The sequence below is a fragment of the Schistocerca gregaria genome, chromosome X (genome assembly GCF_023897955.1).
Source record: "Schistocerca gregaria isolate iqSchGreg1 chromosome X, iqSchGreg1.2, whole genome shotgun sequence".
In the NCBI taxonomy this organism is placed as follows: Eukaryota; Metazoa; Arthropoda; class Insecta; order Orthoptera; family Acrididae; genus Schistocerca; species Schistocerca gregaria.
The window spans coordinates 518,391,467-518,405,390 of NC_064931.1; the positions used below are offsets into that span (position 1 = coordinate 518,391,467).

The 13,924-nt window shown below is 46.2% G+C and overlaps 1 protein-coding gene across 2 annotated transcripts in view; it reads left to right on the plus strand.

Annotated features, from left to right (window-relative positions):
• The window catches only part of LOC126298214 (regucalcin-like), an 82,769-nt gene extending 70,719 nt beyond the window's left edge, over positions 1-12,050 (plus strand). For both annotated transcript variants that reach the window (XM_049989522.1, XM_049989523.1), the window contains one exon: positions 11,652-12,050. In XM_049989522.1, the coding sequence (XP_049845479.1) occupies positions 11,652-11,882 (231 nt within the window). In that variant the 3' untranslated portion in view covers positions 11,883-12,050. The remainder of the gene's footprint in view (positions 1-11,651) is intronic.
• Positions 12,051-13,924: the final 1,874 nt, after the last annotated feature.

The following is a 13,924-nucleotide window of genomic DNA, read 5'->3' on the forward strand; positions in this document are numbered from 1 at the left end:
ATGGTCCTCGCCGATACCCCAGGAGCAACAGTGTCCCTAATTTGCTGGGAAGTGGCGGTGCGGTCCCCTACGGCACTGCGTAGGATCCTACGGCGTGCATCCGTGCGTCGCTGCGGTCCGGTCCTAGGTCGACGGGCACGTGCACCTTCCGCCGACCACTGGCGACAACATCGATGTACTGTGGAGACCTTACGCCCCACGTGTTGAGCAATTCGGCGGTACGTCCACGCGGCCTTCCGCATGCCCACTATACGCCCTCGCTCAAAGTCCGTAAACTGCACATACGGTTCACGTCCACGCTGTCACGGCATGCTACCAGTGTTAAAGACTGCGATGGAGCTCCGTATGCCACGGCAAACTGGCTGACACTGACGGCGGCGGTGCACAAATGCTGCGCAGCTAGCGCCATTCGACGGCCAACACCGTGGTTCTTGGTGTATCCGCTGTGCCGTGCGTGTGATCATTGCTTGTACAGCCCTCTCTCAGTGTCCGGAGCAAGTATGGTGGGTCTGACACACTGGTGTCAATGTGTTCTTTTTTCCATTTCCAGGAGTGTATATAGCAGCAGACGCATCGCCTATGAATAGGGACCTTGGTTCCGTACACATAACATGGGCAAATCATTTTCATTGAAGGAGGCAAGCAGGTTAGCTTCGTCAGTAAGCATTTCGACAGTTTTCTACCTACTCCGCGTAAAAGTTCGTTCTAATGATGTAAGAGTCGGTGTTGCACTCGTGCTGAAAACTGACAAAGTGTCTCCCCTGATAGGAGAGCGGCTGCATCAAGTCTAAACGCCGACCGATGCACTTGGCGCGCTATAAAGCCTTCTGTGTAACTCACACGATTTGGGACCTCGTATATTCTATGGCGACTTTACTCTCGACACCAATTTAGCAAAACCTTGAAATCTACTGCATTGTAATAATGCCACAATAATTACGGCTAATGACTGACTTCTCCTGATGTTTTCTACGTAGTATAACTTATTATTACTGATTTTTATTCTTTAAATAATGACTGTTTGGCACCCTTACCGCGGATCATCCTCTATGTGATCTATGTGTCTTACGCAGCGATCAACTCTTCACACTACCAACGTGCTGTAACCACCATATGGTATGGAGTACACTGTCTTATCAAAAATATCTAGATACCCTATGTAGTGGGAAATTGACCATTAAATGTCACCAGGGCCGGACCCGTCTATATACAGGGTGTTCATTTTAAGTGAATACATTGAAATATTTCGAAATCTATACAGCGGGTTAAAAAAGCTATAATTCCAATTTGTTTGTCTTGGAGGAGGACATACAACGATGCCACATTCGACCCCCACCCACCCAGTGCTTGGGTGGCAGGGGGCAACATTCAAATCTTCAATGGGAACCCCTGTTTTTGTTGCAGATTACGATTCTACGGCAAAATCTACATACATTTTGTGTGAAGCATTTTCTTAGTTTCACCGCAGATGACGCTGTAATTGGAGGAACCGAAATGAGTACACAGTCGTAATTTACGGCGTACTACTCAGTGGCCCTTCGATATCTAATGCCACGTGGGACCCCACCTCAATGCTGCGAGGCTAGGACAGGCCAGTATTTCATTACTTCTAACTAACTGGAAACCCCATTCGCAAAGTTGCAGGAGACTACCGCACGTGCCACAGTGGCCGTGGCTCCAAGCGAATGTTGCTCTCCTTTTCCTATTGTAGTAAGTATTCATACGTAATACCGCCAACTTCAATACACTTACTGATTCGCTTTTCAAATGACTATACACAGAACAGAAGCATATCTGCGGGAATGTCAACGAAGGCGTTTGTGAAGCGTTCGACCATGTCTTCACGGCCTGTTGGCTTATCTTTTAAATATCCCCACAGAAAGAAATCCGACGAGATCAATTCCGGCGATGTCGCCAACCAATTAATAGGGCCACCTCTGCCGATCCACCGACGAATGCAACCACGGTCTAATACCTCACGTGCTTCAGTTGCGTAATGCGCTGGGTGACCGTCATGCTGAAACCATATACGTTGTCGAACGTCCAGGGCACTGTCACGCAGGAGTACCGGTAGTTCCTGCTCCAAAAAAGTTAGATATTTGCGTCTATTCAACGTGCCGTCGATAAAATACGGACCAATGAATTTCTTCCCCATGATGCGACACCATACGTTAGCCGACCGAAGACTATGATTGTTAACTTTCCGTAACCATTGGGGATTGTCTACGCTCTAGTGACGCGTGTTATGGCGCTTAACGCTACCATGATTTGTGAATGTAGACTCGTCGGAAAATAGTACCTCGGCAAAGAACGTGGAGGTCGTTGCATTTCTTGACGCGCCCATTCACAAAACACTATCCGGTTATGGAAATCGACGCCGTGAAGTTCTTGGTGTAGATACACTTGGTGTGGGTGATACTTAAGACGACGCAATGTTGTAACAATGCTACCTACGGATATACCGGAACCGCGGTGTTATTGCCGGGCGGGCGCTTATCTGTTTGTTGTGGTGCGCTGCCGCTAGTGCAGTTGTTACATTAGCTACTCCTGTAGCACGTTTGCTTCGTTTCCTTTTGTCGCTCTGTACGCTACCATCAGATTTAAAAGCGTTCACAACCTTGTAAAAGAACGAACAAGTGCGAGCTTTCTCTGGAAAATGCTCGGCATACAAGGATACAGCAGCCTCAGCATTTCTCCTAGATTCTTCGTAAATCAGGATCATTTAAATTTTGCGTCTGTGGTTGCAACGTTCATCATGCACTTCCAAGTCTGCTCTCCAAATGACACGTAGGTGTGCAGGCAATAATCACTGGCCAAGTTCAAAAAATTGTTCAAATGGCTCTGAGCACTATGGGACTCAACTTCTGAGGTCATTAGTCCCCTAGAACTTAGAGCTAGTTAGAACTAACTAACCTAAGGACATCACACACATCCATGCCAGAGGCAGGATTCGAACCTGCGGTCTCGCGGTTCCAGACTGCAGCGCCTAGAACCGCACGGCCACTACGGTTGGCACTGGCCAAGTATTGCAATGTTTAGAGCCGCTATGTGCTGCGCCTGCACGATATGTGAGCTCCGGTCGTAATGTGCTGCCTTTTACGTCGTATTTCGCTACACGTGGGGTGGCGCGTCGAGTAGTCTCCTGTTCGGTATGTCGGAGAAATACAACGTTGCGAATGGGGTTTCCATTTAGGAATTATGAAATACTGGCCTGTCCTACCCTCGCATCGTGGAGGTGGGATCCCATATGCTATTGAATATTCAAGGGTCATTGGGTAGCATATCGTAAATTACGACTGTGTACCCATTCCTACTCCTCCGATTACAGCGCCATCTGTGGCGAAACGAAGATAATGCTTCACACAAAACGTATGTAGATTTTACCGTAGAATCAAAACCCGCAACTAAAACGCGGGTCCCATTGAAGATTTCAAAGCTACCCCCTGCCACCGACGCTCGGGGTGGGGTCACAGGATGCGTGTAGTATGGTTGGGCGTCCACCTCCGAGACAGTCCAATTGGAATTACAACTTTTTTGATCCGGTGTGTAGTTTTCGAGATATTTCAATGACTTCATTTAAAATCAACACCCTGCATAAGGAGGCTTGGTTGGTTGGTTTGTTTGGGGGGCGTGGAGGCGTGGAGTACTGTGTTGTCAGTAGAGAAGCAGTAACGGTGGACTGGGTTGGCCACGTGATCTCAGTGACAGCGAATATGAACGAGTCACTGGATATTATCTGAGTAACAAATCCATCAGGGATATTTCAACCATTCTAAAGCTGCTTCTAAACCTGTCAACTGTTGTTGATGTAGTTATGATGCGAAAACGCCAAGGAACAACCACAGCTAAACCAACACCTCATGTACAGGAACCGTCGAGAACTGCGGAGGATGGATTTAAAAAATTTTATGAAATCAGCTGACGGCATCACTCGTGAGTTCCAAAGTGCTATCAAAAGGCTAGCTAGCACAGTGACTGTGCGTAGAGAGTTAAAATTAATGGGGTACAGTGGCTGAGCAGATCCTCATAACCCTCACATTTCTGTAATCAATGCTAAGCGACGCTTGAAGTGGCGTAAAAAGCGACACCACTGGACAGTGGATACCTGGGAAAAAGTGATTTGTTGGTGTGATGACGACGTTGTACCCAGTGGCAATCCGATAGAAGGGTTAGGGTTTGCCGAATGCCTGGACAACATTACTTGGCGTCATGTGGAAGGCCAACAGTGAATTACAACGAAGATGATCTTACAGTAAGTGGGTCTTTTTCGTGGACTGAGTGTGGACCGCTTATTGCGCTTAAGAAAACGATAAATGTGGAAGAATATGAATACATTTTACAGCGTTTTGAACTTCGTAAAATGGAGGAATAGTTCGGAGACAATGACTGATTGTATCAGCATGGTCATGCACCCAATGGTAGAGCAGCATCTGTGAGGCAATGGTTTGTTGACAAAAATAGTCGTGGAAATGGACTGGCGTGCCCATAGTGCAGACCTGAACCCTAGGGAATACTTCTGGAATGAGTTTAAACGTTTACTTGGTCCAGACCCCATCCTCCAACATCACTACCTCCTTTGGTTTCCACTCTTGTGGAAGATTGGACTGTCCTTCCTCCACAGCCACCTCATATAAGCAGTCCCCAGCAGAGTTCAAGCCATCACAAATGCGAAGCTTGGACACACCCCATACTAATGTCCATTAATAGATGTGGGGATACTTATGATCAGATAGTGTACATCCTGCTCAAGCTCTCAGTGGGAGCAACCTCCTCTATGGTTTCGCAGTTGAATAAGCTGCTGCTTAAGAAAATATTGGAATGTTTAAATCTCTGTAATACTTAAAATGTAGCTAAAGTAGGTGTATGCAGACCCAATTATGACAATGTACATTATAATGGGGCGTGGGCATTAGGCTCTTGGAACTTTTGGGTAGAACGCGGAACAAGTACTACAATATCAAACCAGTTGTCAGTTGGGGAAATTATGTCCGTAGTTGTGGATTCATCTACAGAACCATAGACGTAAAATACACTGTTGCCTTATTACACTGAGATGATAAAAGTCATGGGATACTTCTTTATATCATGTCTGACCTCCTTTTTCCTGGTGTAGTGCAGCAACTCGACGTGGCGTGGACTCAAAGTCGTTGGAAGTTCCATGCAGAAATACTGAGCCACGCTGACTCTATAGCCGTCAAAAATTGTGAAAGTGTTGCCAGTGCAGGATTTTGTGCACGAACGGACCTCTCGATTATGTCCTACAAATGTTCTATGGAATTCATGTCGGCCGATCTGGGTGGCCACATCATTTTCTCGAATTGTCGAGAATGTTCTTCAAAACAATCGAGAACAATATTGGCAGGGTATGTGGCCCATTGTCGTCCATCAAAATTGGTTCGTTGAACAGCTGCAATCTCCTGTAGTCGAACATAACCATTTCCAGACAATGATGGGTTCAGTTGACCAGAGCATCCAGTCTGTCCCATGTGAACACATCTCACACCATTATGGAGCCACCACCAGCTTGCACACTGATTTGTTGACAAAACCCTACTGTCAGCCCTCACCAACTGATATCGCAACTTATCTGAACAAACCATGGTTTTCCAGTCGTCTACGGTCCAACCGATACGGCCACGAGCACAGGCAATGTAGTGCTATTAGCATACGTCGTCTGCTGCCGTAGCCCAATAACACCAAATTTCGACGTGCTGTCCTAATAGATCCGTTCGTCGTACGTTCCACATGGATTTCTGCGGTTATTTCACATAATGCTGCTTGTCTGTCAGCACTGACAACTCTACGCAAACGCCGCTGCTCTCGGTTGTTAAGTGAAGGCTGTCGGCCACTGCACTGTCCACGGTGAGATGTAATAATACTTGAACTGTGGTGTTCTCCGCACACTCTTGACACTGTGGATCTCGGAATATTGAATTCTCTAACGATTTCCGAAATAGAATGACCCATGCGTCTAGCTCCAATTTCCATTCCACATTCAAAGTCCATCAGTTCCCATCCTGTGCCCATAATTACCTAGGAATCTTCTCACATGAATCGCCTGAGTGCAAATGACAGGTCCGCCAGTGCACTGCCCTTTTACACCTTGAATACAAGATACTATAAGCTCCTGTTCAAGTGCATATCGCTCTCCCTTGACTTTTGTCACCTCACTGTATAAATGAGAGTAGTATTCTTGATAGATACAAATAGTCATTAATACTGATACACTAAAATTGTCTGTGAACATTAGTAGTGTTTAGCAGCATCGTGCTACCTCGATGTATCATCGCGCCAGCGTTCAATACTAATGCTGGTAGGTCTATAGATGCCCTGCATCTGGGGCGAAGCTGTGAGTGCAGCCACTTGAAAAGATGTGCGGGCCAGTCAGATCGGCGGGCAGTGGGGTCATATCAATTTAGCGTCCTCTGAGCGAGATGGCGTGGTGGAGTGCATCGCGTGCAGGATATTAAATCTGAGGTGTCTGTTGAGCCGTGAGCGGCATGCTAAGCTCTGAGTGCGGCCACGTGAAAAGATGCGCAGGCCAGTCAGAACGACTGGCAGTGGCGTCGTATTAATTTAGCGTTCTCTGAGCGAAATGGCCTAGTGGAACGCTTGCAGGATATTAAATCTGAGGTGTCTGTTGAGCCGTGAGTGGCATGCTAAGCTCTGAGTGTGGGCAGTTGAAAAGATTCGCTGGCCAGTCGGATCGGCGGGCAGTGGGGTCGTATAAATTTAGCGTCCTCTGAGCGAGATGGCCTGGTGGAGCACTAGCAGGATATTTAATTTGAGGTGTGTGTTTAGCTGTGAGTGGCATGCTAAGCTCTGAGAGCTGCCACTTGAAAAGAATCGCAGGCCAGTCAGGTTAGCAGGCAGTGGCGTCATATTAATGTAGGGTCTCTGAGCGAAATGGCCTGGTGGAGCACTTGCAGGATATTAAATTTGAAGTGTCTGTTGAGCCATGAGCGGCATGTTAAACTCTGAGTGCGGCCACTTGGTAAGATGACCAGGTCAGTCAGATCGGCGGGCAGTGGGGTCGTATTAATTTTGCTTCCTATGAGGGAAATGACCTGGTGGAACGCTTGCAGGATATTAAATTTGAGGTGTCTGTTGAGCCATGAGTGGCATGCTAAGCTCTGAGTGCGGCCACTTCAAAAGATGCGCAGGCCAGTCAGATAGGTGGGCATTGGGATCAAATAAATTTAGCATCCTCTGAGCGAGAATGCCTGGTGGAGCACTAGCAGGATATTTAATTTGAGGTGTCTGTTGAGCCGTGAGCAGCACACTATGTTCTGATTGTGGCCACTTGAAAAGTTGCGCAGGCCAGTCATATCTGCGGACATTGGGGTCGTATTAGCTTAGCGTCTTCTGAACGGGATGGCCTGGTGGAGCGCTTGCAGGATATTAAATTTGAGGTGTCTGTTGAGCCGTGAGCGGCATGTTATACTCTGAGTGCGTCCACTTGGAAAGATAACCAGGTCATTTAGATCGGCGGGCAGTGGGGTCGTTTTAATTTTGCTTCCTGTGAGGGAAATGACCTGGTGGAGTGGTTGCAGAATATTAAATTTGTGGTGTCTGTTATGCTGTGACTGGCATGCTAAGCTCTGAGTGCGGCCACTTGAAAAGATGTGCAGGCCAGTCAGATCGGCGGGCAGTGGGGTCGCGTCAATTTAGCATCCTCTGAGCGAGATGGCCTGATGGAGCACTAGCAGGATATTTAATTTGAGGTGTGTGTTTAGCTGTGAGTGGCATGCTAAGCTCTGAGAGCTGCCACTTGAAAAGATTCGCAGGCCAGTCAGGTTAGCGGGCAGTGGCGTCATATTAATGTAGGGTCTCTGAGCGAAATGGCCTGGTGGAGCACTTGCAGGATATTAAATTTGAAGTGTCTGTTGAGCCATGAGCGGCATGTTAAACTCTGAGTGCGGCCACTTGGTAAGATGACCAGGTCAGTCAGATCGGCGGGCAGTGGGGTCGTATTAATTTTGCTTCCTATGAGGGAAATGACCTGGTGGAACGCTTGCAGGATATTTAATTTGAGGTGTCTGTTGAGCCATGGTTGGCACACTAAGCCCTGAGAGTGGCCACTTGAAAAGATGCGCAGGCCAGTCGGATCGGCGGGCAGTAGGGTCATATAAATTTAGCATCCTCTGAGCGAGATGGCCTGGTGGAGCACTAGCAGGATATTTAATTTGAGGTGTCTGTTGAGCCGTGAGCAGCACACTATGTTCTGATTGTGGCCACTTGAAAAGTTGCGCAGGCCAGTCATATCTGCGGACATTGGGGTCGTATTAGCTTAGCGTCTTCTGAACGGGATGGCCTGGTGGAGCGCTTGCAGGATATTAAATTTGAGGTGTCTGTTGAGCCGTGAGCGGCATGTTATACTCTGAGTGCGTCCACTTGGAAAGATAACCAGGTCATTTAGATCGGCGGGCAGTGGGGTCGTTTTAATTTTGCTTCCTGTGAGGGAAATGACCTGGTGGAGTGGTTGCAGAATATTAAATTTGTGGTGTCTGTTATGCTGTGACTGGCATGCTAAGCTCTGAGTGCGGCCACTTGAAAAGATGTGCAGGCCAGTCAGATCGGCGGGCAGTGGGGTCGCGTCAATTTAGCATCCTCTGAGCGAGATGGCCTGATGGAGCACTTGCAGGATATTTAATTTGAGGTGTCTGTTGAGCCATGGTTGGCACACTAAGCCCTGAGAGTGGCCACTTGAAAAGATGCGCAGGCCAGTCGGATCGGCGGGCAGTAGGGTCATATAAATTTAGCATCCTCTGAGCGAGATGCCCTGGTGGAGCACTAGCAGGTTATTTAATTTGAGGTGTGTGTTGAGCCGTGAGCGTCACACTAAGCTCTCACTGCGGCAACCCTTGAAAAGATGTGCAGGCCAGTGAGATCGGCGTGCAGTGGCGTCGTATTACATTAGTGTCCTCTGAGCGGGATGGCCTAGTTTAGCGCTTCCAGGATATTAAATTAGAGGTGTCTGTTGAGCCGTGAGCGGCACACTAAGCTCTTACTGCGGCCACCTGAAAAGATGTGCAGGCCAGTGAGATCGGCGTGCAGTGGCGTCGTATTACATTAGCGTCCTCTGAGCGGGATGGCCTAGTTTAGCGCTTCCAGGATATTAAATTAGAGGTGTCTGTTGAGCCGTGAGCGGCACACTAAGCTCTTACTGCGGCCACCTGAAAAAATGTGCAGGCCAGTGAGATCGGGGGGCAGTGGCGCCGTATTAAATTAGCGTCCTCTGAGCGGGATGGCCTGGTGGAGCGCTTCCAGGACATTAAATTAGAGGTGTCTATTGAGCAGTGAGCGGCACACTAAGCTCTGAGTGCGGCCACTTGAAACTACGCTCAGGCCAGTCAGTTCAGCGGGCAGTGGCGTCATATTAATGTAATGTCCTCTAAGCGAAATGACCTGGTGGGGCGCTTGCAGGATATTAAATTTGAGGTGTCTGTTGAGCCGTGAGCGGCATGCTAAATTCTGAGTGCGGCCACTTGAAATGATGAGCAGGCCAGTCAGATCGGCAGGCAGTGGGATAGTATCAATTTAGGGTCCACTGAGCGAGGTGACCTGGTGGAGCGCTTGCAGGATATTTCTAGCGAGCGGATATGATGATTGTTGTAGAATGAATATAAAATGTAGTCTGGCAATGGCAACAAAAACATTTGTGAAGGAGAATTTGTAACCATCTAATAAAGATTTAATTCTTAAGAAGTTTTTTCTGAAAGCATTTGTAGCTACGCTATGGAATGAAACACAGACAATAAACACTTTTGACAAGAAGTGATTAGTGGCTTTTGGAATGTGGTGCTACAGAAGAATGCTAAGTATGCTGAAGATTAGATGGGTAGATCGGGTAAATAGCATGGAGAGCTGCATCAAACCAGTCTTCGGACTAAAGGCCACAACAACAACAACAACAAAATTGGAGGAACAGTTTGGAGACGATGATTGTTTGCACCAGCACGCCAGTGCATCCTGTCCTAAAGCATCATCTGCAAGGAAATTGTCTGTGGACATTTCTATATTGGACTGTTCTGCCGATTGTCCGACCTGAACCCAGTGGAAAACCTTTGGGATGAGTTAAAACGTCGACTTTGCTACTGACCCCAAGTCCAACATCACAACCCTGTTTGGTTTCAGCTCTTTAGTTTCCTCCATAGACATTGAGACACCTAGTTTAAAATGTTCCTAACTGAATTAAAGCCGTCATAAAGATGAATGGTGGACACATCCTAATAAGTGTCCAGGTACTGCTGATCAGATACTGTAGAATAGCTGTTGTTGTTGTTGTTGTTGTTGTGGTCTTCAGCCCTGAGACTGGCTTGATGCAGCTCTCCATGCTACTCTATCCTGTGCAAGATTCTTCATCTCCCAATACCTACTGCAACCTACTTCCTTCTGAATCTGCTTAGTGTATTCATCTCTTGGTCTCCTTCATGATTTTTACCCTCCACGCTGCCCTCCAATATTAAATTGGTGATCCCTCGATGTCTCAGAACATTTCCTACCAACCGATCCCTTCTTCTAGTCAAGTTGTGCCACAAGCTCCTCTTTTCCCCATTTCTGTTCAATACCTCCTCATTAGTTATGTGATCTACCCACCTAATCTCCAGCATTCTTCTGTAGCACCACATTTCGAAAGCTTCAATTCTCTTCTTGTCCAAACTATCAATCGTCCAAGTTTCACTTCCATACATGCCTACACTCCATACAAATACTTTCAGAAACGACTTCCTGACATTTAATCTATACTCGATGTTAATAAATTTCTCTTCTTCAGAAACGCTTTCCTTGCCATTGCCAGTCTACATTTTATATCCTCTCTACTTCGACCATCATCAGTTATTTTGCTCCCCAAATAGCAAAACTCCTTTACTACTATAAGTGTCTCATTTCCTAATCTAATTCCCTCAGCATCACCCGACTTAATTCGACTACATTCCATTATCCTCATTTTTCTTTTGTTGATGTTCATCTTATACCCTCCTTTCAAGACACTGTCCATTCCGTTCAACTGTTCTTCCAAGTCCTTTCTTGTCTCTGACAGAATTACGATGTCATCGGCGAACCTCAAAGGTTTATTCCTTCTCCATGGATTTTAAAACCTACTCCGAACTTTTCTTTTGTTTCCTTTACTGTTTGCTCAATATACAGATTGAATAATATTGGGGATAGGCTACAACCCTGTCTCACTCCCTTCCCAACCACTGCTTCCCTTTCATGCCCACGAACTCTTATAACTGCCATCTGCTTTTTCTGTACAAATTGTAAATAGCCTTCCGCTCCCTGTATTTTACCCCTGCAATCTTCAGAATTTAAAAGAGAGTGTTCTAGTCAACATTGTCAAAAACTTTCACTAAGTCTACAAATGCTAGAAACGTAGGTTTGCCTTTCCTTAATCTTTCTTCTAAGATAAGTCGTAGGGTCAGTATTGCCTCACGTGTTCCAACATTTCTACGGAATCCAAACTGATCTTCCCCGAGGTCGGCTTCTATCAGTTTTTCCATTCGTCTGTAAAGAATTCGCATTAGTATTTTGCAGGTACAATAACTACAGTTGCTTAATCTACCAGCATTCGTTTAAAAAATTTCTTTTTGAAACGGGAAAGTACATGCTAAACTTTGGATTGGAGGACAATAATAGTTTTTTTTCAGGTGATCCAGGTGGATCCGGCCAGTGGCAAGTTGCTGCAGCGGGTGGACATCCCGGCACTTAACGTGACGTCAGTGGCGTGGGGCGGCGCTGGCCTCGACGAGTTGTTCGTTACGTCAGCGTTCGACGGCATGACCCGTGAAGAGCTGGAGCGCCTGCCTATGGCCGGCTGCAGCTTCCGCGTCACCGGGCTCGGCGCCAAGGGACTCCCCGCACACCGCGTCCTACTCTGAGCATATTTATCGTGGCACTCAATGTTACAGGGATTGGCGACACTAAATAAAGTTCTCGTTACGTACTACCACCCTAGATGAAGACATGGAAATGTGCTACGTCGCCAAAATATTTTTATATTATTGCTATTTCCATGCCCAATTAAATAAGTTGTTTAAAAACTGTGACCGAATTGACTTAACTGCAAAAAATCTTCTACTGTACAAGGTTCATTCAACAGGCGCCACAGCAGCAGGCCCACGGATCTGGTAACTGGCTGCATTCGTACACATCTGCTTCACTCGAGAGTAGGTCCCACTTTGCAGCGCGGCACTGTTTAGTCTATCTGCCAAAGGCTGGCTGATCTCTTGGGAGGATGTCGGGGTACTCTGCGATGTCCATTTCTTTCACTTTTTGCAGATGCGCTACACACGAGGGCAGCGTACTAGGTAGCAAAAATACACAGCTCGACCAAGGATTGCTGTAGTTCACGTTCCTTCATAGCCAAACATGGGACTAGCGAATGGCCTAACTAGGGTATGGTAACCAGTGTTCTGTTGCCATTCGGCCGCGTTCACAGAACTTTCTATATACAGGGTGATCAAAAAGCCAGTATAAATTTGAAAACTTAATAAACCATGGAGTAATGTAGATAGAGATGTAAAAATTGACACACATGCTTGGAATGACATGGGGTTTTATTAGAACAAGAAAAAAAAAACTTCACAAAATGTCCGACAGATGGCGCGTGAAAGACCTCTTGCGCGCGTCGTTTGGTGATGATCGTATGCTCAACCGCCACTTTCGTCATGCTTGGCTTCCCAGGTCCCCAGACCTCAGTACGTGCGATTATTGGCTTTGGGGTTATCTGAAGTCGCAAGTGTATCGTGATCGACCGACATCTCTAGGGATGCTGAAAAACCACAAATCCGGACATGCTTTACAGTGCTGTTCACAACATTATTCCTCGACTACAGCTACTGTTGAGGAATGATGGTGGACATATTGAGCATTTCCTGTAAAGAACATCGTATTTGCTTTGTCTTGCTTTGTTATGCTAATTATTGCTATTCTGATCAGATGAAGCGCCATCTGTCGGACATTTTTTTAACTTTTGAATTTTGTTGTTCTAATAAAACCCCGTCATTCCAACATGTGTGTCAATGTGTACCTCTCTATCTACATTATTCAGTGATTTATTCAGTTTTCAAATTTATCCTGACTTTTTGATCACCGAGTACAGTACGTAACATAACTGCTTTGCGTATGTATTTTTCTTGTCAATTCGTTCGTTTCCTTCCAGACAAGGCGTTGACGCGCGTGATGCAAACAGCTTTGATAAGATGTAAGTCATTTTGTTCTGCAATAGCTTTTTCTTCATTTTTAGTATCACTTGTACTTACCTTACACTTTTAGTTCCGGCCACTATATTTCAGTTTTCGATACAAAACTGTCACTCGGCTGTTCCTGATCTATAAATCTTCCAAACAGTTCTTCAGTTCACTAAATATAACTGAAATTCAGACAGACAGCATACAGTAGGCCGTTTCTGTTTTCTACATAGTCTGGAAGTTTCCTCACTTCACGAAATTGTTCACTAGTAATATCACATTTACTAACAAACGTTGTTGGATCCTCGTACTATTCGTAGAAGAGCAATTATCCAACGGTCCAAGTACACTCTTAATGTCTCACTTAACTTCAACGTGCCTGGTCTATTCATAAGCACACTATTTACAATGGAAGCTGCAGTATGTGCGCACCAACAGGGGGTGGCCAAAAAATTGGAAACGCCACATTTTACCATGCCTATTACAGTGTAGGAAAACAGTTAGCATTAAAAACAGCTTCAATTCGTCTCGGAATGAATAATCACAGCTCCTGTATGATTTTCAAGGGAATCTGATACCAGTCTTCCTGCAAAATAGTGTCCAGTTCGCATAACGATGACGGAGGTTGATTGCAATCACAAACACTTCTCTCCGAAGTACACCACAAAGGCTAAATACTGTTGAGATCTGGTGACTGTGGCGATCAGGGGAAGATGTGACAATACGTCCTC